The 24,583-nt window shown below is 45.0% G+C and overlaps 1 protein-coding gene across 2 annotated transcripts in view; it reads right to left on the minus strand.

Moving 5' to 3' along the window:
• Positions 1 to 24,583, minus strand: part of SFMBT2 (Scm like with four mbt domains 2) — a 202,041-nt gene that overhangs the window by 91,978 nt on the left and 85,480 nt on the right. For both annotated transcript variants that reach the window (XM_034764474.1, XM_034764467.1), the window contains exons 5-7: positions 13,716 to 13,804; positions 10,108 to 10,354; positions 401 to 498 (exon numbers count right to left, since the gene is read on the minus strand). In XM_034764474.1, coding sequence (XP_034620365.1) covers positions 401 to 498; positions 10,108 to 10,354; positions 13,716 to 13,804 — 434 coding nt within the window. The remainder of the gene's footprint in view (positions 1 to 400; positions 499 to 10,107; positions 10,355 to 13,715; positions 13,805 to 24,583) is intronic.

The raw sequence follows: 24,583 nt of genomic DNA on the forward strand, positions 1-24,583 counted from the left end.
GGATACTGGACTAGATGGACCTTGGGTCTGATCCAGTCTGGCAATTCCTATGTTCCTAAGTCCCACTTAAACCCTACTTTGAAGACATAAGTGGTGTCTTTTGCACAAGCCTTACATAGCAATGTGCTTTAAAAAATGATGTGTGAGAAAACAATGCCAAGCACCCCCTACTCCCATAATAATCTTTGACGCCAAGGAGTCAATTTTCCAAATGGAAAATCTGTAGAGCAACAAAACCCTTTTATTTCAGCTTATGCAAAAATCTCACGTGTGACTTTTTGCAGCATGACCTACTAGAGCATCACTCTCCTAGCAGAGTTAAATACAAGATGCTATTCACTCCCTGATGTATTTATTCATTGGTGGCTCTCTAATTAAAGAATAAATGGGTCTCTTTTACCTTGAATACTTCCATTGGAAGAGGAAACTTTGCTGCATCATTAAGGGATTTTTCCAGAGCGCATTTCCACTCAGATATATTCTTCAGAGAATAGATTTCTAAAACAACAACAAAAAAAATCACATAATTGTTTAAGGACCAAACACTCCTGTAGCATGTTAATCTCATACACTATGTAATGCTACAATCCCAGTAAAACCAACAATGCAGCGTATACCCGGACTGTGTAGTTCTGGTAAAAACAAAATAGAAGAATGACTCCACTAACACACAGAGCCAGAGAGTAATGTACTTTATTTCCTGCAGAAAAACAAACAAGACAATGAACACTTTTCAGGTTTTTTGTCAAAAAGCCAAAACTTGAAGTTTGAAAACCAAAAACTGAACTGGTTTTATGTTTGGCTGCCAAAAACTGATATTTTTGCTGTTTGGGGTTTTACAACCAAAACCGAAACATTTTGACAAAAAAAGGGAAATGTTCTCATAAACACTGTTCTCATGGGTAGTAGAAGAGGCACTTTTTGTTATAAAAAATAAAATAAAAATTTGCAACCAGCTCTATACACAGACATACTTGTCAATATAACAATCAGAGTACAATAGCAACCCAACAAATAGTCTTCACAACTGAAATCCAGTTACACTACAGAAGCTTCTTTAAATAGATTTAATATCGTTAGTTATATTACCAAATCCTTTAGTGATTCATCCCAGTAAAATGCCTATGAATCATCTACTGTAGGGACAATACAGTGATGGAGAATTTTATATTGGCTGTACTTCTGTTCTAGGAAACATATTGTTATCCAGCACACAACAAGTTATTGCAAAACATTCATCTCAAGCTATTAAAGTTACGAGATCGACAGATAGAGTGCAACAATTATTAAAATGGAAATGAACAGAATAGGCTCGAATCCAGATAGGGCATAAACAGAGTGCAATTCCAATGGTGTCAGTGTAGTTATGTACACCAGTGCTGCGTTTGGCTCAATTTTCATTTGAAATTCTATGCTTATAACAGCCGCAAAGATTTACGGCTGCATCTTACAATTCTGAAGGAGAGAAGAAGAAAAAAAGACGGAATTGGCAAGCACAGTTTTCACCTAGCATTGAAGCTACAAGGGAATGTTATGCTCTGATCTCAGCAGATTTAAGACCTTATCAAAACAGGATTTGCAGAATCACTCACTGGAAGTGCGTTTATACATCCACTATATCAAACTATCCAACTTCAGACAGACATCAAGGGTATGCATATGAATTTAAGCGCACTTAGAGGGACATGTTAACCTTTTAGGGCTATATTTTTAATTCCTTGCCTGTCTGGATTTCAGTGTGAACACCCATTTTGATCCTCTGTTTAGAGTACAGATTGCGGCCGGAGTCCTCCGTACCAAGAGCACCTTTTAAGCGATTGTTACTCAGGGTGCCTGTTACGGCAGGTGTCCCTTTCCCTTTGGAAGCACTGCTCACCCTCGGGTGCGTTAAGAAAGTGACCCAGTCTTACCACCTTTCCTAGCATGAACAGCCCCGTTGCCAAGGGGAATGCTCACATAGGTAAGATGTATTCACACAGGGTTCAGTCAAGCAAGGGGGAATGTGCTGTTGCATTGCGCCAGGAGCAGACCAGGAAGCAAACACTGTCTCAGACAGTCACAATCTGCCTCCAGGTCTCTCCCTGCGCCAAGCCTATCCCTGGGGCAGTGTACTTCCCTGGCATAGCTGCTGCACTGAGTGGGGTGGAGCCATGACTCTGCCCCACTCCCTGCCCCACCCACCCATGCGTGAGTCGGTGTGGCTGGGGGAATACACAGCAGCTCCACACAGGCTGCTTCCTGGTCTGCTGGTAGCATCCTGCCTGGGCTGTGATTCTGGCCGGCCCCTAGGTATGCCGTGCAAAGAGCAGGGAGTCTCCTTTAGTCTCTCCCCGCAGTCAACTCCCAGCGTGTGAGAGGCAGCTGGCACCCTGCAAGGACAACCCCGTGAGGATTCGGGGCTGGATCATGGTCAGCCCCATGCAGATGGGCCGTGTGCAGGAGAGAGACTTGCCTCTAGTGATGCAGCATCACTGAACCTTGGGATCTTCAGCCCTTCCCCACCCACCCACCGCCGCAGAGCCGGCGGGAATGAATGCTTCTCTGAAATGGAGTTGCTCGGAGAGTACAAGGATGCCAAGGGACCTGGGCTCTGGTCTGGGGTTTATTGGTAAAAAGAAAGGCTCTCTGGGCATCTCCATGCTTGGCCACTGTCCGGCCATCCCCCTCCATTTTTCCTTCCCAGCCATCTGTTTTTAATTTTCCATTTGTTAAGCTTCAGGCTAAGACGATTCTCCCTGCCCCTCTTCAGATTGATCTGCAAAAGACAGCTGTCAGCCAGGGATAGCTCACTACCCAATTCAGCAGCCTCTGGCCCAGGGGAATGGGAGATTTCTCACTTGGCATAGGGATCAGCCTTCCAAGGCCAGCAGCCACTGATTCCTGAATTTCTGGATCCCGAAATCAGTGCTCTTCATCTTGCGGGATATACAGTTTGCAATCAGAGACCGGCACACGGCACACAACACTGTTACCATCTCGATTTTATTTTGAATCGTAGGATATTTCTTTCCTTACAGACCCCCATCCTGGAGGCATTTGATTACGTGGGAATTTCAGTTTTCATTAAGAAAAGAAAAAGTAATTTCTGGCTCCGATAGCTGCTGGAAAAAAAGCTTGAAAATGGGACCCCTAAAGGCTCAAAAAATCAGAAAACAAATAAAAAGAACCCAACGGTTATGATTTTTTTTTTTTAAATCTCAAGGTTTTTAAGCCAATCTTATGATTCTTGGGCGCCGGACTCTGATTTTTAAACACTTGGGGTTGGCAACATTGCAGATGCAGATTTATTGAGCCAGAACCTCGCTGGTGTAGGAGCAATGCCATTACACCAGCTGGTGTAGGAGCTATGCCATTACACCAGTTGAGGATCTGACCCCGGGTGTTTCCTTAGCTTCTTACTGTGTTTTATATTTCCTAATGGCCTGCAATGTTTTACGTTGGACTAGATGACCTCCCGAGGTCCCTTCCAACCCTGATAGTCTATGATTCTATGTTTCCTGCAGTGGCTGCAATGGAGGTAGGGGCGAGAGTAGGCGAGTGGCATTTATTATTCTTGCATTTGAGTAGGTGAAAATCAGTTGCATGTTTTGGTGCATATTCAATGAGCCTCAAAAGATAAAAGGCACATCTCCCAGTTGCAATAACCAGCGAGTGATATTATGAACGCATTTCATTAGATAGAGGCAGTTAAGTTATGTTAGCAAGTTTATGGACACTAAATCGCAGCGTTAAAAGAGCATAAAGCATTCTCCTCAAGTGATAGTGTTGCAGACCATTGAACAAAGTGTGCCGTGTCAATTTGTGTTGAGGGCAACAAGAAATAAGCAATTAAAATGTCTGCCGATTCATCTTTAACTACAAGTTCGCATGAAATGAGGCCATCTCTCTTTGTATCAAAAATTGGGGCCAGATTTCGAGCGTGTGTCATTTCAATGGCGCTGCACCAATTTACATCAGGTGAGCATCTGATCCCAGGAATCCAAACTCATCTGGGGTCAGAGCCTCGCCCCATTCCAGCTCCTTTGTGCCAGATAAATGGACTTAAGGGGACCCTCAAACTCAGGGGTTCTCAAACTGGGGGTCGGGACCCCTCGGGGGGTTGAGAGGTTATTACATGGGGGAGCTCCACCCCAAACCCCACTTTGCCTCCAGCATTTATATTGGTGCTAAATATATAAAAACGTGTTTTTAATTTATAAGGGGGGGGGGTCGCACTCAGAGGCTCGCTATGTGGAAGCTTGAGAACCACTGCTCAAACTCCTGATTCCAGCTGGGGAAGGATACCACCCTAGTGCAGGCATGGTGGCAGACAGCCAGAAGGGCTGCCTTCTGAGGACACCCTTGTAAGCCTTGGCACAGGGGGCATGCCAGGGACGGGGGGAGGAGGCGTGTTTTGGGAGTAGGCCTGTCTCGATCCTGAGCAATGCTGTGCTCCACAGGGCAGCCATCACTTTAACAGGTCCCCAGGGCTGTCCAAAGTTACGCTGGGGCCTTCTCCAGACCCAGGACAGCCCAGGCTTGGGAGGGCAGAAAGATGGCGTAAAGTCACCTTTGCCCACCTCCCCTGGGATGCGAGTTGTGCATTGCATTGCACAGAACAGACTCTCGCTCCTGAAACGCAGTGTAATAAACAGCCTGTCTGCCTCTGAAATAGCCACCCAAGCTGAAACCCAAACCTGCAGTCTTCAGATTGATTTCAACTTAGTAAAAACATTCACACAAGGAAATGAAGTTCATAGCCTGGAGGGACTGACTGCAATGGTGCGACGTTGATTTACACCAGCTGAAGACCAGGCCTTGATGACTTGATCCTGTGAGGTGACAGGCACCCTCACTTCTCACTGGGAGATAAGAGTGGCTGGCACGTCACAGAATCGGGCCAGAAAGGATACACATAGATTGGCTAAGGTAGTTGGGGGTGCATACGTCCAACACACCCAGAGGGTGAAAAGAGCAAGGACAGATGGAATCCCTTGGGAAGGAACCAGGGAATAAAACTAGGAGTCAGGCAACAGAATGACAATAAAGGGACCGTTGGGGTGAACGTGAGGGAAAACGCCCTGGCAATGATTTGGCTGTGGCACAATCTCCCAAGAAGATCCTCACTTCAGCCCATCTGCACCTTCACTACATTCTTCACATTAGTTAACTGCCTTCCTGGGCTTGCCATGGGCTTTGCTGAACCACCTAAGAGGTGCTGTAGAGGAGATGGCCTCTAGAGGACCACGGGCCGATGAGAAGAGGAATCCCTTAGAAGATCCTGAGGAAAGACGCTCTGATACTGTACGCCATAGGAAGCATGCAGGAGGGAAGCAATGCTATGCTAACTCCTAGGAACCTGGCACCTTAGAAAAATTCACATGCCCTGCATGCAGTGGGTGACAGTCATCACAGCATAGAGAGCTCTAATTGGGACTTAAGTAGCCCATACCTGATGGCCGGTGTCTTGACCATTGCAAAGAGGATTGAATTGGGGACCGCCAAAGCTAAAACCATCAGTTACTACAGTATGAGCCAAAGCAGGAGCTGTAGAAGACTCCTATCTTCTGTGGCTCATAAGAGATAGGGACCAGTAACACACACTCACTAGTGGGTGACACAAACTTCGTGCTGGCCCTCTCTGCCCTTGGTGGAATTTCAGCCTGAACGTTTAAAGTTTTGTCTGTGGCCCGAAGTCTCCACTCGCTGAGTTGCGGATTGCTGCCCGCTGTGATGTTGCACTCCATAATGCATGGAGTTATGGAAATATGCTTATGAGTGTAAATATGAAGTAACTGGAATAGGCTTCATGCAAAAGGTCTCTTGTAAGGTATCATTACAAAGTTTATAATCTACTGAGTGTGTTCATCCTCTTTGTATGAATGTATCTTTCTTGTATCTGAAACTAGGAATATGACGTAGAACTCTGAGGTCCTATTGTAATTATGCAAAGTGTGGGCCATTAATGGTGGTTTAGAATCTTGATGGCTCCCACTGACTAGGACAATTGGTTATAAATGGCTCTGTTTACTTGCAAACCTTCCAGGGTACGTGCAGGCCAGCCCTGGAAGAATGGAGACTAAGGGTATGTCTTCACTACTGGCTGGATCAGCGGGCAACGGTCGATCCAGCGGGGATCGATTTATTGCATCTAGTCTAGATGCGATAAATCGATCCCCGAGCGCTCTCCCATCGACTCCTGTACTCCAGCTCAGCGAGAGGCGCAGGCGGAGTTGACGGGGGAGTGGCAGCAGTCGACTCACTGTAGTGAAGACACGGCTGTAACTAGATCTAAGTACGTCGACTTTGGCTACCTTATTCATGTAGCTGAAGTTGCGCAACTTAGATCGATCCCCATCCCTAGTGTAGATCAGGCCTAGGGGTCTCACAGGACATGTGAACATGTTACCTGATACTCAAATCCATCCTAAACCTGGTGCTTTTCCATTTAGAAGGAGGGGTGGGGATCCAGAGAGACAAAGGATTCCCGCCTTGTGCCAAAGCTATAAATGGGGGTGGAGCAGGACAAAGAGGGTCCCAATCATGAGAAAACCCCTAGTTTCCACCTAAAATGTCTGCTGGAACTGACAAGGATTGTACCAGGGGAAAAGATTGGGCCCGGACTAGGAAGGAGTCTAGTCTGTGAAAGAAGCTTATTGGAACATCTTTGAGGGTGAGATTTACCTGTAATCAGTTTCTTAATGTATTAGGCTTAGACTTGTGTGTTTTGTTTTATTCTGCTTGGTAACTTGTTTTGTTCTGCCTATTATTACTTGAAACCACTTAAATCCTACTTTTATACGTAATAAAATCACTTTTGTTTATTAGTAAACCCAAAGTAAGTGATTAATACCTGGGGGAGCAAACAGCTGTGCATCTCTCTCTATCAGTGTTATAGAGGGTGGACAATTTATGAGTTTACCCTGCATAAGCTTTATACAGAGTAAATCGGATTTATTTGGGGTTTGGATCCCATTGGGAGCTGGGTGTCTGGGTGCTGGAAATAGGTGACCTGCTGAGCAGTTTTGGGTTAAAGTCTGCAGCTTTGGGGGCATGAGCCAGACCTGGGTCTGTGTTGCAGCAGGCTAGCGTGTCTGGCTCAAGCACACAAGGTTCTGGAGTCCCAAGCTGGCAGGGAAAACGGGCTCAGAGGTAATCTCAGCACATCAGGTGATGGTCTGTGACTGAACCCGTCACACCCACATCGCCATTTCTTGGCAGGGATCCATAGGAAATACTTGCCCGCATGGAACTGACTTCCTTCTCAGCTGAATGCCGATGCTCAGGGAGTACGAAATCAAATGTTGGGTGCGCTATCTGCAGGCCTTTATCTCCAATCTAGGAAATAATTTAATGTGCGTAAAAGGAAATTATGCTGCCATTGGATGGATTAATAAGGAATTACTTACTGGAAATTATATTCAATTTGTGGCAGCCTACATTTTTCTCTCCCAGATTAATTGTGTCTATTTAGTAACAATACAATATATCTAATGGGTCTTGTAATCCTTTGTTTCTCAGCTGGACTTCGAGTGGCCAACAAACTGTACTGAGTATGAAGTGGGACTACCAGCACCTTTGTCTCTGCTCTGCTCCAGAAGCAGAACAAACATAAGATAAGGGATCTTTAAGGGGCTGGTCCACAATGATAAGACTAGAAACCTAGTCAATTTCACATTGCCATTTGGCTTGTCAATAGAGTGGAGAGCATGACAGCTGGCAAAACAACTGGGGAACAGTAGGGATTAGGAGGGAACTAATCAGGAAAGAGACAGACAGAGAGACAGGGGCAGAAGCAAGGGCTTTGATTCTCCTCTCCCACCAGTGTTCTACTGGTGTAACTCTTCTGGAACAGACCCTTAGCTGGTGTGAAGCAATGTACCTCCATTGAAGCCACTGGATGCTATAATGAAGAGCTGGCTTGAATAGTTATTTCAGATTTACACTAGTGCATCAGGGCCCCATGTAACAGTGGGAGGACGATGGGGAGAAAGCAAAGAGCAAGGCGAGAAGGAAAGAGGGCAGGAAGAGAGAGCGAGCGAGCGAGAGAATGAGAGAGAGAACAAGAACAGTGAAAGAAAGCCAAATAACCAAGTTAGAGAAAAGAAAAAGAAAAAAAACCCAAAAAGACTAAAACAGAGCCAGAACAAAGGAAAGAGACAAACCCAAAAACAAATACAGTATGAGAATGGAAGCAAAAAGCAGAAAAGACAGAGGTAATCATAGCTGTGTTTACTGAGAATTAAGTCAGCCGGCAAGGTCGTCAGAGGGGAGCAATGAAAAGGTGGGTTTTGGTGGAAGACCCACAGACTATTACACAACACAAGACTACTCTTACACAACACCAGCTCTGCTGACACAGCTAGACAGGCAGAGCCACACCGGCAGAGCCCACTAGTAGAGGTGCAGCATATGCCGACAGAAGGAGTTTTTCTGTTGGCATAGCAATATTCTCCTTCCCTCCCGCCCCCATGGTAGCACTCTTCTGTCAGTACAGCTACATCTACATGGTGGGGACGCAGGTGGTTTCTGGCATAGCTATGTCAGCTGCGGGGGAGGGGAGGAGTTTAGATCTCTGACCAACATAGCTTTGCTGACAAAAATTTGTAACACTGACCTGCCTTAATGTGTTCACCCTGGTAACTGCTCTAATGATTTGCAACACAGGAGGAAAGCAGCATTAAAAACACCTTCCCAGGGATAATCCCGACTCTCCCACACTCAACATTTATTGAAATCAACAGAAAGACTCCTTCTGTTACACATGGGACAACTGAAGCCCAGAGAAGTTAAGTGACCTGCCCCCAGGGACAAAGGAAGAGTTAGGGATAGAAGCCAGGTCTCCTGTGCCTTAACTAAGAAATCATCCTTACTCCTCAAGGGGAATTTTGCCTGGTCTGGGGTTTCACTACAAGCCATAACTTGAGTTGAGGGAAACGTTTTGATGACGCTGAGTCAAGTTGCTTCGGGACTTGGGGTGGAAACGATAACGCTGAAAAACATGCTGACTTTGTAATGCCAGGCAAAATGTGCCATTGGCTGAGTTTCGTTTTGAGTTGTTGTCTTCGACTGAATCCATAACTCGGGACAGCTCTCAGGGGTGCAAATGAAAGCAACTCTAACCCAAGAGGAAAAGCATCCCCCCAAAAAAATTCCTTCAAAATGAAACTGACAAGGTTTGCCCAGCCCAGCCCAGCCCACTTTATGGGGAAAATTCATCCCACAGGCATGTCCCCTGAAGTCAAATCTGGTCCTATTCTAACATAGCAACAACAGACACAATTGGTATAAAAATCGCACATGCTTTAGGGGAACTGGAAAATATAATCGTGGACTTTCAACTCTAAGAAGTCAGGCTTCTACCATTTGCACTAAAAGAGAACTCCCTTAGCCAGCAGCAGTAGTAGGTCCTTTAGCCTCTCTGTGAGTTCAGCCATTAGAGGGCACCACTCAGTTACTTACCTATACAAAGCCACTACACTGTGGGTCTGGTTTTCCGTCTTTTCACTCCAATTTTACATTGCAGTAGTGCCATTAACTTCAGTGGAATTATTTCTAGTTTACACCAGAATGAGACATTATGCTCCAAAACACATTTCTTAGGAGATTTTCATTATATTATTGTTATTATTACAATACCACCTAGAAGTTCCAGTCAGGAATCAGGACCCTACTGTAGTAGGGACTGTACAAACGTAGTAACAGACAGTCACTGCCCTGAAGAACTTCCAACCTATCATAGCCAACTTAGACAAAGGGCTGATCTACACGACAAGAGCTGAATCTACAGTGCCCCGGCTTGCCATAAAGCCCACAGGAAGCCACTTTATCCCCATTTCATAGATGAGGGGCAGAGCGCTTAGGGGTTTTGCCCTTAGATTAGATAGAAAATCTATGGTAGAGCGGGGAATTGAACTTAGGTCATCTAAGTCAGAGTCTGAGCCACAAAACCAGCCTCATGCCCTTAACCAAATCCACCAGCCTAATGGGTTTAAACTGAGTAACTCGTGGTCAAAAAAACATGACTGATAAACTAGAAGAAACGAACAGCAGATCCACACCATTCTCAGTAAATAAACAGGTTTCAAATGCAAATGATGAGAGCATATTTTTAACGAGCCATTTTACCTGCAGGTGGGTCCATTCTGTATTTATTCTCTTGACACCAACCGACTGGTCGAAGTCTGCAATCCAAGTAAAACAACCACTGGTCATAGGATTCAGTCTCCTCCAATCCCACATAGCGAAGGCGTAATCTTCCTCCAACATTTTCAACCACACTAACTATCCAGTACTGAAAAGGGTTCTGGGAATCCTGCAGCTCTATTAAGGAATCAACTGTAATGAGGTCTACAGGGTTTTTTCCTCGCAGAGGCTGTTTGAATAGAAGCAAAACTCCTTATTTTAAATTTTATTTGAAGACGTCTCAAGGAAACAGATGACAGCAGAAGATTATTTTTGTTTTTCACACCATCATCCAAGCTATCAGCAAACAGTCTGTTCTCCTCTTTTACCCAACGGCTTCCAAGTGCAAATTCAGAAGAAAACAGAAAACAACAGTTGTGCTAATTTCTCAACCAACAAAAAAATAAAATTGCCGTTGGATATTTTAGGATTCTTAGGAATCCACCTAGTAGGATTCTTCCAAAGGATTCAGGGCCCAGTCCTGCTAGGAGATTTCACCCCCACCGACTCTAACTGGAGTTTGTCCCAGTTAGAGTATGATGGGAGTATATCCCATCATAGGACTGGGCCCTGAAATTAACCTAGAAGGCATGCTACTCAGAGCATGATCCTGAAAGCCCCCATGTGCACAGAGCTCTCATTCACCATGGATTTGATCCTGCTCCCACTGCCATCAGTGGCAAACCTCCCACTGATCTCAATGGGGGCAAGACTGGGCCATCCAGTGGGAATTTGAAGGCCACTACGTCCATGGAAGACTCCCATTGACTTCAAAGGGCATGAGATCAGGTGCTAAAAGAGAGCGGTTTTCTGGATCAGGCCCTCATAGCCGATTTAAAGTGAAACAAGACGTTCCAGTGACAGTGTGTATTTTCTTACACACAGAGTACGTGCTAAGGCCCCGATCCTGCAAACACTTAAGCACAGACTCAGCGTTACCACTGCAGTACCGCCAACCTCAAGCACTCAAAACCACGAGTCAGGCTCTAAAAAAATCCTGTGATTGGGATAAAAAAAATCATGAATGGGGTTTTTTCCACAAAATAATATATTTTGGATTCTTTTTATTTCCCTTCGGGTTTCTGAGCCTTTAGAGTGCACTTGCCTCACATTTGCAAGCTTTTCTCTGAAATTGACGAGGTCTAGAAACATACTTTTTTTTTTTAAATGAAAGCGAAGATTCTCATGCACAAATCTCTTGATTCCAGGAGTTGGGGCTTTAAGAAACACATTAAAAAAAATCATTTGATTCACGATAAAATTCCGAGAGTTGGCAACCCTGTTTCTTCAAGCAGTCCCAATTGCTCACAGCAATGAAATTAAGCACATGCGTAAGTGTTTGAAGGATCAGGGCCTAAATTGTTAGCTGTTTGTGTACCAAGCCTGTTGAAGGAAACACACAGTAAAAACCAATAGCCTTTATAGGGATTTCTAAAACATTTTGAAAATCAGAGAGAGTTTGAAAATGGTTCATACTAGGGCTGGTTGGGAAAAAAAGGGAAGCCGGTATTTCAAAAAAATTGTCCCTTTTTTTCTCTTTTTTCCCCATTCAAAAAACTGCAAAAATTTGAAATTCAAACTTCAGCCAGCATTAGAGTTGGTCAACAAAATGGAGAGGAGAGTTGGAATCACAATATTTCTTTTGTAATTTGTTCCCTTTTATTTTTAATATTTAAAAAAATAAGTTTGAAATTGTGTAACATGAAAATTTTCAACCAGCTCTGTGAATAGTTGATACATCTCAGTGCAATACATTTGCTTACAGTATTAGCAACTTTCTTATTGTATTTATTAAATGCATCCATACAATCTCTTAAAGGATCATGTCATGGCAAAATGCTGTTTCTAAATATACCTCTACGCCGATATAACGCTGTCCTCAGGAGCCAAAAAATCTTACCGCGTTATAGGTGAAACTGCGTTATATCGAACTTGCTTTGATCCACCGGAGTGCGCAGCCCCACCCCCCCCGAAGCGCTGCTTTACCGCATTATATCCGAATTCGTGTTATATCGGGTCACGTTATATCGGGGTAGAGGTGTATAACAATATCATGGAATTCTGATTTAATGTCATTTTTCGTCCATACAATTGCTTCAGTGCAATAAAACATTCCTTAACATCAAAGGATATAGTAACACCGTAATGACTTAATTTATTATAATAGATGCCTGGCAATTATAAAGCTAATATTGCTTCTCTGATCTGCATGCTAGAAGCTAAGCCAAACAATCAGTTGTCATTTTTCCATGAGAGCAGAATGCTAACATTAACATTTGGATTGTATTGAGTATTCATTTTGAAAGTACAGCAAGAACCCTTTTATGAACAGCTCCAGTACAGAAAATTACCTTGTTAAATCAATATGCAATGATAACAATGATCTGCAGTGCTGATTAACAGTAATTCTATTTACCAGTGGGTTACAAACACAGCATGACGTACTGTATTACCCACATACCTCGCACATAACAGAGCATAACACCATTAAACACAAGATTGCAAACGGTTTCTATCCAAGCTGCTGTTTCCTCCCTCCACACTTCTGCCTTGTTGCCTGCCTGTTTCTTCTACCAACATCAAAGGAGGTAGGGTAGAGCCTACAAGCAACATGGGGGCTTATTCTGATCCCATTCACATGGTTTGGAATTGCACCAGTGTGAGACAGGAGTCAAGCCCTTAGGCTTTCGGCATATTCTAGCCGGGAGCATGAAAGTGACTGTGGATCCATCTGCCATGATCATCTAAGGTTATGTCTACACTATACCTTATGTCGGCATAACTTAGGTCACGTAGGGGTGTGAATAAATCACCCGGAGTGGCATAAGTTACACCAACATAAGCGCCAGCGTGGACAGCGCTGAGCTTCTGCCGCCCACGGGGGCTAGAGTAGGTAAGCCGCTGGGAGAGCTCTCTCCAGCTTAGAGCGGCTACATTAGAGAGCTTACAGCTGCACCGCTGTAAACCTGCTAGTGTAGCCATGCCCTGTTTCTTTGAATGTTTAGGATTTTTGGCCTTGTGGACTGAAAAACCCTGGCGATATTCTACTAAGTCTACCCTGTGGCTAACTAGTGAAGTACCCGCACTCTTTAAAAATGAATGCATGTGTTTGTGACTTGCACGAGTGGGCAGAAACAAAGCGATCAAAGCGAGGAGTATCTTGAAATGCATCTGCATTGTTCAGCTAGCTAGCTCTCCTTAAGTTAGTGCGCTAAAAATAGAAGTGTAGATGTTGCGGCAGGGGTGGCGGCTCAGGTAGCGGCCCAAGACCATGCCCGCCTGGCCCCCGGGGGTCCAAGCTGAGGTGGTTACCACAAGCCGCTGCTCCACTGTGATAGCCACACCTCTATTTTTAGCGCGCTAACTTAAGCAGAGCTAGTGCAAGTCTATCTACCTATGCCAGGATCACACCTCCCAAGTGTAGTGCAGACACACCCTAAAGGGATACACAGACATTGCAAGCACAGAGCCCTATATTTTCATGGTTGAACATCGCTATAATATAAATACAGTGCCACGTTATTAAATATAAACTGCAATCTAATACATACGCCTTCCAGTAAATTTGCAGGTGCCGTTCGGGAGCCTGTCAGATCGTGTATAAGAAACGCCGTCCAGTCGGTGTACTTCTCTTTGATTGCTGGGGGGGGAAATAAAAGAAACATTTAGCACCGCAGATGATGCCACATATATTATAAAGCCACTTTCCATGGTCAGGACCAGCATGGCCCTGGGCTTATCGGCTCTGCGCTGTGGTTGTATCCAACAGAAAACAGAGCTAAGAGTTTCAAGTTTTAGATGCAAATACAGTTTGCACTATGAAAGAACAGGCCCCAGAGAGTCTACACACGCACACACAGAGTCAGATCCTCAGCTGATGGAAGTAGGCGTTGCTCCACTGAAGTCAAGGATATTGATTTACACCAAATGAGGAGGTGAATGACCAGCGCCAGCAGCATCTTCCCAATTACATGCTTCATGTTCACCACTTAGGCTCACACCTGTCATACAAGGTATCTTTGAATGTTTTATAAATCACCCCAGAGGACAAAAGCCACGATCACATCCAATTCATTGACAAGGCATTAATATGGAAACGCCACACAGCATTGTTCCCAGGTAACAGACAAAGCAGCCCTTAGGACAGCGGTAGGCAACCTATGGCACGCGTGCCGAAGGCGGCACGTGAGCTGATTTTCAGTGGCACTCACACTGCCCGTGTCCTGGCCACTGGTCCAGGGGGCTCTGCATTTTAATTTAATTTTAAATGAAGCTTCTTAAACATTTTAAAAACCTTAATTACTTTACATACAACAATAGTTTAGTTATATATTATAGACTTAAAGAAACAGACCTTCTAAAAACGTTAAAATGTATTACTGGCATGTGAAACCTTAAATTAGAGTGAATAAATGAAGACTCGGCACACCCCTTCTGAAAGATTGCCAACCCCTGCCTTAGGACATCCCTAACTAGCTAGTGAATAAATATGTTTCTGAAAAGCTAAGGAAGGACTGAACCAAATTCCTAGGAACTTCTATTCTGCTTCACAATATCCGAGCCACTATCTTCTAGCCAAACAAAACAAACCTGTATCTTCTTAGGATTCAGCATTAACTAATTTTTGTTACATTTAGGCTGGAATTTACAAAGTCGTCTGTGGGATTTAGATACCTAATTCCTTTTAAAAGGAGTAGAAACCGGGCACTCAAGAGCCTTCAGTAACTCAGAAAACCTCAGCCTTAGTACAAAAAACCTCCTGTAATTAATCTTGTGTGTTTGCAACTGAGGAGCTCTGAGGATACATTCTAATTTCACCTGCCTATAATTGGGAGTTAGAGATCAGATTTTTTTTCTCAGACCTAATTTACAGAAGGGTTAGATAATATATTGATAAACAGAAATACTGTTACATTTCTAAACGTAGCAATGTTAGCTGCAAAAGAAAAAAAAATTATTGTCAACGGAAAATTGGAAGCAACTGGATAGAGGATTTAGAGACCATGATCCCCTAGCGGCATGCAGTAACTACAGTGCTAAAAATACAGGGTCAGATCCTCAGTAACTGTTGGCTGGCATAGCTCTACTGACATCAATGAAGCTATGCCCGCTTACACCAGTGGAAGATCTGGCCCAAACGATGTGGAATCCTTTTGTTTGCGGTTTCTCAGACTAGCCAAGAAAGAGCTTAAAATCCCGCTTATAAGTCTTGGAAATCATATCATATTCCTTTGCATTTCTGTACAGCACCTTCCACACTGGATTTTCTAAGTGCTTTGTAAATATTAATTAGATAGCACACCTGAGAGGTAGGTATAATCCTACAGAAACTGAGGCGGATAGCGGTTGCATGCCAAGTTTCCTGACAAGGTGCCTGCCCTTTTGCAGGTGCAATATATACCTGCAAAACTTCTACCTGCTTTTTTTTGCACCTGCAAAACATGTCGTGGCTGCAAATCTGAATGCTTACACCTCTCACAAGCCCATCTGCACTTGCGGTCGGGTAGCTAGAGCGGCAAGTATTCAAATTGGTACAGCATGTCAAGTGCAGACACAACAGTGCAAACGCAAACGTTGCAGGCTCAATTTTCACTTCAAGAGGAGTCGTCCAGGCCTCAGCCCTTTTAAACAAGTACCCTGTAGTGACTTGCCCGGGAGTGCCAAGTCAGTCTATGCCACAGCTAGTATGAGAAATAACTCAGAACTTAAAGCACCATCTTGGGAGCTGATTTTCTCTTACCCTCCGAGGCTCTGCCCACTTTACGCTGCTCTGGTGGCAGAGAAGGGCCTTAAAGGCTGTTTCTGCAGCAATCACAGGGTACAAGTGCACCTCGCGGAGCTATACCCACACTAGCTTTCATCTAGCCAGCTCAGGTACCAGAACAGCAAAGCTGCAGCAACCCGGCCTTCAGGGGCAGCTCTACAAGCCCGCCTGGAACCCTGGGTAATCACTTGTGGGGCTAGCCTGTACTGAAGCCCATGGTGCCACAGCCTCACCCCTCTAGTACCTGAACTAGCTAGATTAAAGCTAGCTTGGCTAGGTCTCTGCAAGCTGCAATCACATCATAGAATATCAGTGTTGGAAAGGACCTCAGGAGGACGTCTAGTCCAAGCCCCTGCTCAAAACAGGACCAATCCCTGTGACTACACGGTAAACATAGCCTAAGAGGGCAGAAGTGCTCTCAGGGAAATGCCCCCAGCATACGAAGGCTCCAATGCCCCACACCCAGTCCCAACACAGTGAGCATGTCAGGAGCAGGAAAAGGGTGTGGCCAGAGTTCATTGCAATGTGGCTCGTTTCTTCCTTCTCACGGCCCACAAGGCAGCATGGGAGTCAGAGGAGCTCAGAATCCTCTCTCACGGAGAAGGCCCGCAGGCTTGTCTACACATAGAGCTATTCCGGACTTGATGCATGGGTGGACACACTTATTCTAGAATAGGAATGTCCATACATGAAGCTGCTTAGGGATAGTTATTGTGCTTTAAATTCACACCCTACATTAATTCAAATTAGCTTTCAAATGTAGACAAGCCCCCCAAAGTCACCTGAAAGCAATTCTGGCTATTGGTGCCAGGTTCCACAGGAGAGTCAAAAGCAACGCATAGTGATGGGTATTAAAGGTGCTGATCGATTTCATTTTATTTGCATGGATGTACAACCTCTTTCCACTACCCAAAGGAATTACAACAATCAAGGCAGTTTCCATATCATATCCAGCTCGGAAGCCCGACTGACTAAGCGCCACAAAAATGGAAAGAATATAGCTGCTGCAGGAGTTGGCCTGGCACTACCTTCTTCCTGACCTTCCCCACAAAGTGAAGGCTGGACCGTGTGAGATAATTTATGCCACTTCTCTTGAACTAGGGCTGGGCCACCCCCTATTTGAAGATTACTGGGCCCAGACTTTGCTCACAGGCTTTCACCAACAAAGGCAGCACAATCCCCAACAGCCACCAAGAAGTAAATTTTTTAACACAGATTCGCCACTTCCTGCTCCCTCCCAGGGGAAACCACCATTGGGTCACCTGCATTCTGGGCCTTCCTCAACTAAAAGGATTTGCTTCTTTGTGATTAGGCTGCAGGATACCTGAACCAAAAGCTTCAGGCAGCCCCATAAGATACCAACCCATCATTTTACCCTGCGCTGTACGCAAGGGAAAGTCACCTGTTAATTCACTGAGAGGAGTGATAATGCTGTTAGCTGGCCTACAGCCAGACTGATGGGAATCCAAAACCTTCTGAGCACTTGCAAACCCGAGCCATTAATTTGCCGTCACGCTCATTTCTCCAGAAGTTATGGGGCTTGAGAAAGCAGCGAAATAGCCCCATAATCTGAAATGTTATGGCTCTTGCCAGACTTAAATGTAGGACTAAATTCTGATATTTGGTGGGAACTGAAACGGTCTAGTCTGTTTATCCTGAGTATTTCTGAGACACCTAACGATGCTGCTGCGCTAGGTAAGGACCAACTACCAAGGACCTGATCTAGCTCCCATTGAAGTGCGTTGAATGCTCCGGCTGACTTTAGTGGGAATGGGACTGGACCTAAAAGGTGTCAAAAGATTAAATAATTCCACCAGAGATCCAAAAGCCATGGGCGAGATTGTGCCCTTAGGTACAACTCTGTGTAGGCCACAGCACCCGCAGACTAACCTCTTCTTCTTTCTTGCTCTGAAGGGGAAGTGATTTACTGCAGCCCTTCACAGATACAACTTATTCCCCCTCCCCAGCCACCAGAGCATTGGGGAAGGAGGAGTGAAGAGCCCTGGCTCCACCAAATCTCCGTCCCTTTGCTAAAGGGAGCAGGTGGAATTCAGCCGCTGCACTCCACACAGCACATGAAGATCTGGGTAAGTCTAGCATGGTAGGCTAGGAAGGGCAAGGGCTACAGTCATGTTAGGGCTATTCACAAGCTGGCCCTAGATCAGTACCGGTTTTCAAGGGCATGGGGGTCAGTGGCATTTCTACCATTAGCGATACAGCGATCAGTCTTTCGTAGCCGAGATAATACCTCCAGACGCTGTATTTTTCTAACGAGGGATGGCATTCATGGTGTGCAGCATTTCACATATCCCAGGTACCGGCGGAACATTTACCTAATGACTCCTCTCCCCGCCCCCATGAGGCAGAAAACGTTTATTCTCCCCAGATGACCCGTCCGGAAACTGAGGCACAGAGAGATCAAGCCCCAAAGTGCCGAACGTGTGCATTCATTTCGAGTGCCCAACATGAGCCTAATATCCAGAGGCGCTCAGCGCCCACAACTCCAAGTGAAGTCAATGAGAGCTGCGGGTGCTCAGCGCCTCTGGAAAAAAATCAAGCCCAGAGGGTCTCAAGGAGGAGAGCCAAAACCAGAGGCTGCTTTTGTTCAAGGGGCCTAATCCCTTGGCGGGGATGATAGCTCAGTGGTTTGAGCACTGGCCTGCTAAACCCAGGGTTGTGATTTCAATCCTTGAGGGGGCCATTTAGGGATCTGGGGCAAAAATCTGTCTGGGGATTGGACTAGACGACCTCCTGAGGTCCCTTCCAACCCTGATCTGCTACGATTCTATAATCCAAAGCACTTTGAAGCCAACGGGAGTCTATTAACTGATGAGTTTGGGGTTAGCTGCACCGAAGTACTGCCAGGGGAGTCGGCACTGTTTCACGGTCTGAGCCCCATTTCTCAAAGCCTTGGGCATTTGTCGTGGGGTAGCGCTTTGACCACTGACTCTTAAGCCCCGGGGCGCTAATGGGCAGGAAAGCAGGCGTATGGGGGGTGATGGCTGCTGAACAGCAGCTTGAAAAATGCCAGTGAAGCCTCTGTGGCAGACTTAGGCACCTATCTGCCTCTTTAGCCTGCTAAAGACCTTTCGAAATCTGGCCCCGACATGCCAAAGCCAGTGACAGAGACAGGAGCAGAATTCAGGGTTCCCCACACTGGGCTCTTTCCTCTCCTACGCTCCTTTAAAAGCCCATTCTCTAATGGCATTTGAACTATGCAGTCAGTTTTACAGAGCCAAATAGGGTGACCAGATGTCCCGATTTTATAGGGGCAATCCCGATTTTTGGGTCTTTTTCTTATATAGGCTCTAGGGTGACCAAATCGGGACACAGGATAATAGAAGCCTATATAAGAAAAAGACCCCAAAATGGGGGCTGTCCCTATAAAATCGGGACATCTGGTCACCCTAGCTCCTATTATCCCCCGCCCCCATCCCGATTTTTCACATTTGCTGTCTGGTCACCCTAGAGCCAAAGATCTTCCAAATGTATTTAAATTAGCGAAATTAAAAGTACTTGTATAAAAGAATGATTAAACTAGTCTCTAACTTCCCCATATCTTACGTAGCACCATTTTTGCATCAATTTCTCTGGCAGAACCAGGAGATGTATGGCCTTTAAAATATTTAAAGCACAGCAATAACCGGAAAAGACACTATTTATAAATGCCTTTTTTTTCCCCACCATTCCTGATCTCTGTTCTATTCCTGCCTGCTTGCTTTAGTGTCAGAAACTCTGGTCTAATCTGCAACACCAGTGGGAACACAGGAATTGGCATACAGAATCAAATCAGAACAATGGTCTGGTTGGTCTAGTATCCTGTCTCTAATAACGGCAAGTGGCAGATTCATCAAAGGAAGCTAGCCAATCTACGGGACAGCAAGCTGGAGTGTATTCTGGCTCACACGTCAAGCAAGTCGTCAGCCCAGTTCTGACTGTCGAAGCTTTGTACTTAGTGATGATGTGGGCTGCAGAGAGAGCCCAGTTTGGAATTTTCAGAGCTGGCAGGCAGAAAAAAACCCCACCCAGCGTTTTCCAAATCGCCTAGTGATTTTGGATGCATCAATTTTCCGGTGCCCAGTTTTCAGAAAGTGCTGAACACCCACCCCCTTGTAAATCAAGCCCCTTTTAAGGTGTCTCAAAATTACAACTCGCTTTTTAAAATCTTGGCCTTTGTTTTTTTACAAAGATTCCTACCAACCCAACAGCAGTTGCCTGTCTTCCTCACTGTCATCTCTTTTAGGCCTTTGTCCTAACTGCTCTCATTTTCTTTTTTCTGAATAGTGATCCATGGGGCTGAGGTAACTTTTTGTGTCTCTTCCTTCGACAGGGACATGTTTATTGCAGACTCTTGTTAGGTTCTCCCATACAGGACCTGTCACGCTGAATCTATCTGTAGGCTCTAAGCCAACTTCTGCCATTTCACGGGAGTCAGATCGAACAAAGAAAGCCAGCTCATCAAATTCTTTCAAACAGCTTTATTTCATCCAGCATGGTAGTTCTCTACTCATAATTCACTACAGAAGCAATGCATTACCAAGTGATCATTGAAGCCCTTAGACAGAGTCCCACGGATTTTTTTTTGGGGGGGGGAAGGGGAAGGGGAGTGTAGCCAACTGATTCAAAGCCACGCAGACAGCATTGCATGTTCACTTTGGTGGGGGGGTTTAATTAACTGCCCTAATCCAAATTCTGATCACAATGCATTTATAGTCTCATCGCCTCTTTGAAAGCCATTCAGCATTACTTCTGTCTGGACTGTGTGCGACTTAGACAGACAAGGTGGGCGAGGTAATATCTTTTTTTGGATCAACAACACTGTATGAGACTTATACCCGACAGGAAACATCCTTTGCTTTGTAAATGCAATAGATTTCCGGTTCAGAGACTTTAAGATGGTTTTGTGGGGCTGGTGACTCTGATCCTGCGTTCAGTGTGTGAATTCACTCTAGGTAGGGATGAGCGCCCAAGGTCGTCTGCATCATTTAACCCTCTGCAGTGGAGCTGTGCCCGGGATCCCTCCCAAAGAGACCTATGCACAAAAAAGGGGGGTGGATCTAAGTAGGCCAGCAGACAAGGTAGCATTCAAGGTGGGCTGGGGTGGACTACAATGGAACTATTCATGGTACTATGTGTTCTTCGAGTGCTTGCTCATGTCCATTCCAATAGGCGTGTGCACGATCGTCAGAAAGTGTTACCCTAGCGGTACCCATCAGGTCGGCTGTGGAGCCCCCTGGAGTGGCGCCTGCATGGCGGCGTATATAGGCCTCTGTTGACCCACCACCTGCTCAGTTCCTTCTTGCTGGAATACTCTGACAGAGGGGGAGGCAGGCAGGATTTGGAATGGACATGAGCAACACATCTCGAAGAACAACAGTGACAAGATGGTAAGTAATCGTTTTTTCTTCTTCAAGTGCTTGCTCATGCCCATTCCAATAGGTGACTCCAAAGCAGTTTCCCCGGAGGGGGGGTCGGAGTTCACAGAGTTGCTGAATGCAGGACTGCCCTGCCGAAGGCCGCATCGTTTCTCACCTGTTGAGCGATAGTGTGGATGGAAGACCATGCTGCTGCCTTGCATACCTCCTGAAGAGGGACTTGCGCGCAGAATGCGGCAGAAGAAGCCTGCGCTCTTGTGGAGTGCGCCCTCAATGCCGCGGCTGGGATCTTAGCCAGGTCGTAGCACGTTCTGATGCAGGACATGATCCACGACGACACAGAATCATAGTTACAAGATGGTAAGTAACCGTTTTATAGTCTCAGTGCAGGATCAGGCCCTGAGACAGAGGGTGTTTGCACCATTGCCCTCTACTGGATGGAATGTCAGATCTGTTCAAGCATATGTGATTTCGTTGCCCATGAAACACAAGTCTACAGAGGATACAAACAGCTATACTAAAAGATCTCCTGTAACTCACGTTGTACAACCCTGTGTTATTTGGAGAGGTTTAGCAGGTGACCCTGGAGCCACAGATTGGTTACACAGAGATAGGCTTGGAAGAATTAATTTTTTCTTGGTAAACGTTGATCAATGTCAATTTCACCATAAGCACACATACAAACTGTTGACTGTCATTAAATAATTATCATCTAACCCTCCTATTGTCTGACATCCCCCCAGCTTCCCACCACTGTGAACATTTAAATTGATAAAAACAAAAACGCTTAAAACCCACAATTTTTGCACAACTGAAAATTTAAGTCAATAAAAATTGGAAAAAAATGCATAAAAATAAGCCAATTTTATCCACTGAAATGATAAAATAAATCTAATTCTGTCAAGTCTACACATAAGTGAATGTGCAAGTGCTTCTTTGGGGCCTTGTTCACTGAATTCAGGAATCAGTGCAGATGTTCCTTCTTTCTCTTCTGGGGCTAGAAGGCCAGCCGTATTTTCACCTGCACTGAATCCTACATTAAAGCCTTTTTCTCCAATAAAAATGCAACTGAAGCAATTGCAGAAAAGTAAACTGGCTAGAAACATAGGGACAAGTTCTGCTCTTCTTTGCATCCACACACATCCACACTAGATGGACTAATGGAACCACTCCAGATTTACACCGGTGTAACAGAGAGCAAAGTTCGAACCAAAAGCTTCATCTGCAGAATGCACTTCTTTACTGCATCACTCTTCTGCATGCATCTTCCATGTGTAAAATACAAAGCTCCACTACCCCCGTTAAACTAGAGAACATTCATTTCAAACAGTAGCTCCCAATTTGGAAATAAAAAGAAAAGTGAGCAAATGCAATTTTTAAAGCAGAGTAAAAATCAACCACTTGAATACAAAGGCTGCATTTATTCCTTGGACCTTACTGAGAGTCTTAGGAGGAATTTAAGGCTTACATGGGGTTCATAGCCACCAAAAATGGGTGCCACGCACAAAAATAATTTCAGAGCTCCTTTCAACTCTTCCCCCTATACAACCTCACCTCACCGTTACCTCTGGTCTTATGTCCGTCCTAATCCCCCACTTGCTCCCTGTACTCCTCCTGACTTCCTTATTCATTATCTCCTTTTCCTGGGCAAAGGATTGTGGGACACACTGGTGAATTAAAGGCTGCAGACAACCGCACACAAATAGGGCAGGTGAGCTGCTGAGGGCGGGTTGCTGGGCTAAATGGTGCACGAAGATGTACATGGTATCCCTAGAGCCAGTTACCACAGTAGCCTTTCTCCCGTCTTAACTGTCAGCTCTAACAAAGGGACTTTGTTAGTGCAGGTAAGACCTCAGCCGGAGTATTGTGTCCAGTTCTGGGTGCCACATTTCAGGAAAGATGTGGACAAATTGGAGAAAGTCCAGAGGAGAGCAACAAAAATGATTAAAGGTCTAGAAAATGTGACCTATTAGGAAAGATTGAGAAAACTGGGTTTGTTAAGTCTGCGGGGGAAAAAAGACTGAGGCGGGACATGATAACAGCTTTCAAGTACATAAAAAGCTGTTTCCAGGAGGAGGGTGAAAAATTGTTCTCCTTAACCTCAGAGGATAGGACAAGAAACAATGGGCTTAAATTGCAGCAAGGGAGGTTTAAGTTGGACATTAGGAAAAACTTCCTAATTGTCAGGGTAGTTAAGCACTTGAATAAATTGCCTGGGGAGTTGTGGAATCTAAGTCACTGAAGGTTTTTAAGAACAGGTTAGACAAACACCTAACAGGAGTCCTGCCTTGAGTGCAGGGGAATGGACTAGATGACCTTTTGAGGTCCCTTCCAGTCCTACACTTCTATGATTCTATATAAACACACTAGAGAGCTGGTAGCTAATTGGAAACTGTCATTGCAGCAGTGCTGATAAAATGATAACAACAGAGGAGAAAAGACACAAGTGCTCCCATTAAAGGAACAGACTGCAACGCTAGGGCTGAAGAGCAACACGTGCTGTGGTCGAGTGGTTAGACCATGGGCCTACGAGCCAAGAATCTACTGTTCTAGTCGTGCCAGTGACTCACTCTGTAATACAGCGTCAACCTATTAACCTCTCCAGGCCTTAGTTTAGCTATTTGTAGGATGGGGATAATATTTATCTAGCTCACAAGGGAGTTACGAGACTATGTTTGCAATCCCATGAAATCCTTGTGTCGAAAGAGCTATATTCAGTAAGACCAGGTATTACTACAATATTGCCAGCTCTTGGGAGTTTCATGATAGTTGGTGCTTTTTTGAAAGCCATGGCTCCTGGAGTCATGGGAGTACATGAGGATCCTGGTTTTTTCTTTTTCTTAAAAATAATTGTCTAGCTCTAGAGAAACCCCCGAAGCCTACTGGCTCAAAAACTAGTGGGCCAATAAAAAGAATCCAAATGCTTGTTTAAAAACTCATATTTCTTATGATTGGGGAGAGGCGGGGTGGGCCGTCTCAGTCTTTTTGAATGCTTGGGAGTGGCAATCTAAGAGATTATTATTCTCCTTCAACAGTCACAGGATCCATACTGTGCTGTTGGTTTCCAGTATCAGCATGTGGGTCAACAATAGCTTCTTTTGGCATCAGCAGTACTGTACAGGAGGCAAATCGACAATTTCTTCCATTAGACTCTCTTATCTGCCTAGGTTCCATTCCAAAGCTTTGTCCTTGAAAGAACAAAAACGACCAGCCTAGAGGCAATGATGATCAAAGCTCAGGTTAAGCGGATGGGTCATGTGATCAGAACGGGTGGTGATAG

This window comes from Trachemys scripta, chromosome 1 (assembly GCF_013100865.1).
Source record: "Trachemys scripta elegans isolate TJP31775 chromosome 1, CAS_Tse_1.0, whole genome shotgun sequence".
Taxonomy (NCBI): Eukaryota; Metazoa; Chordata; order Testudines; family Emydidae; genus Trachemys; species Trachemys scripta.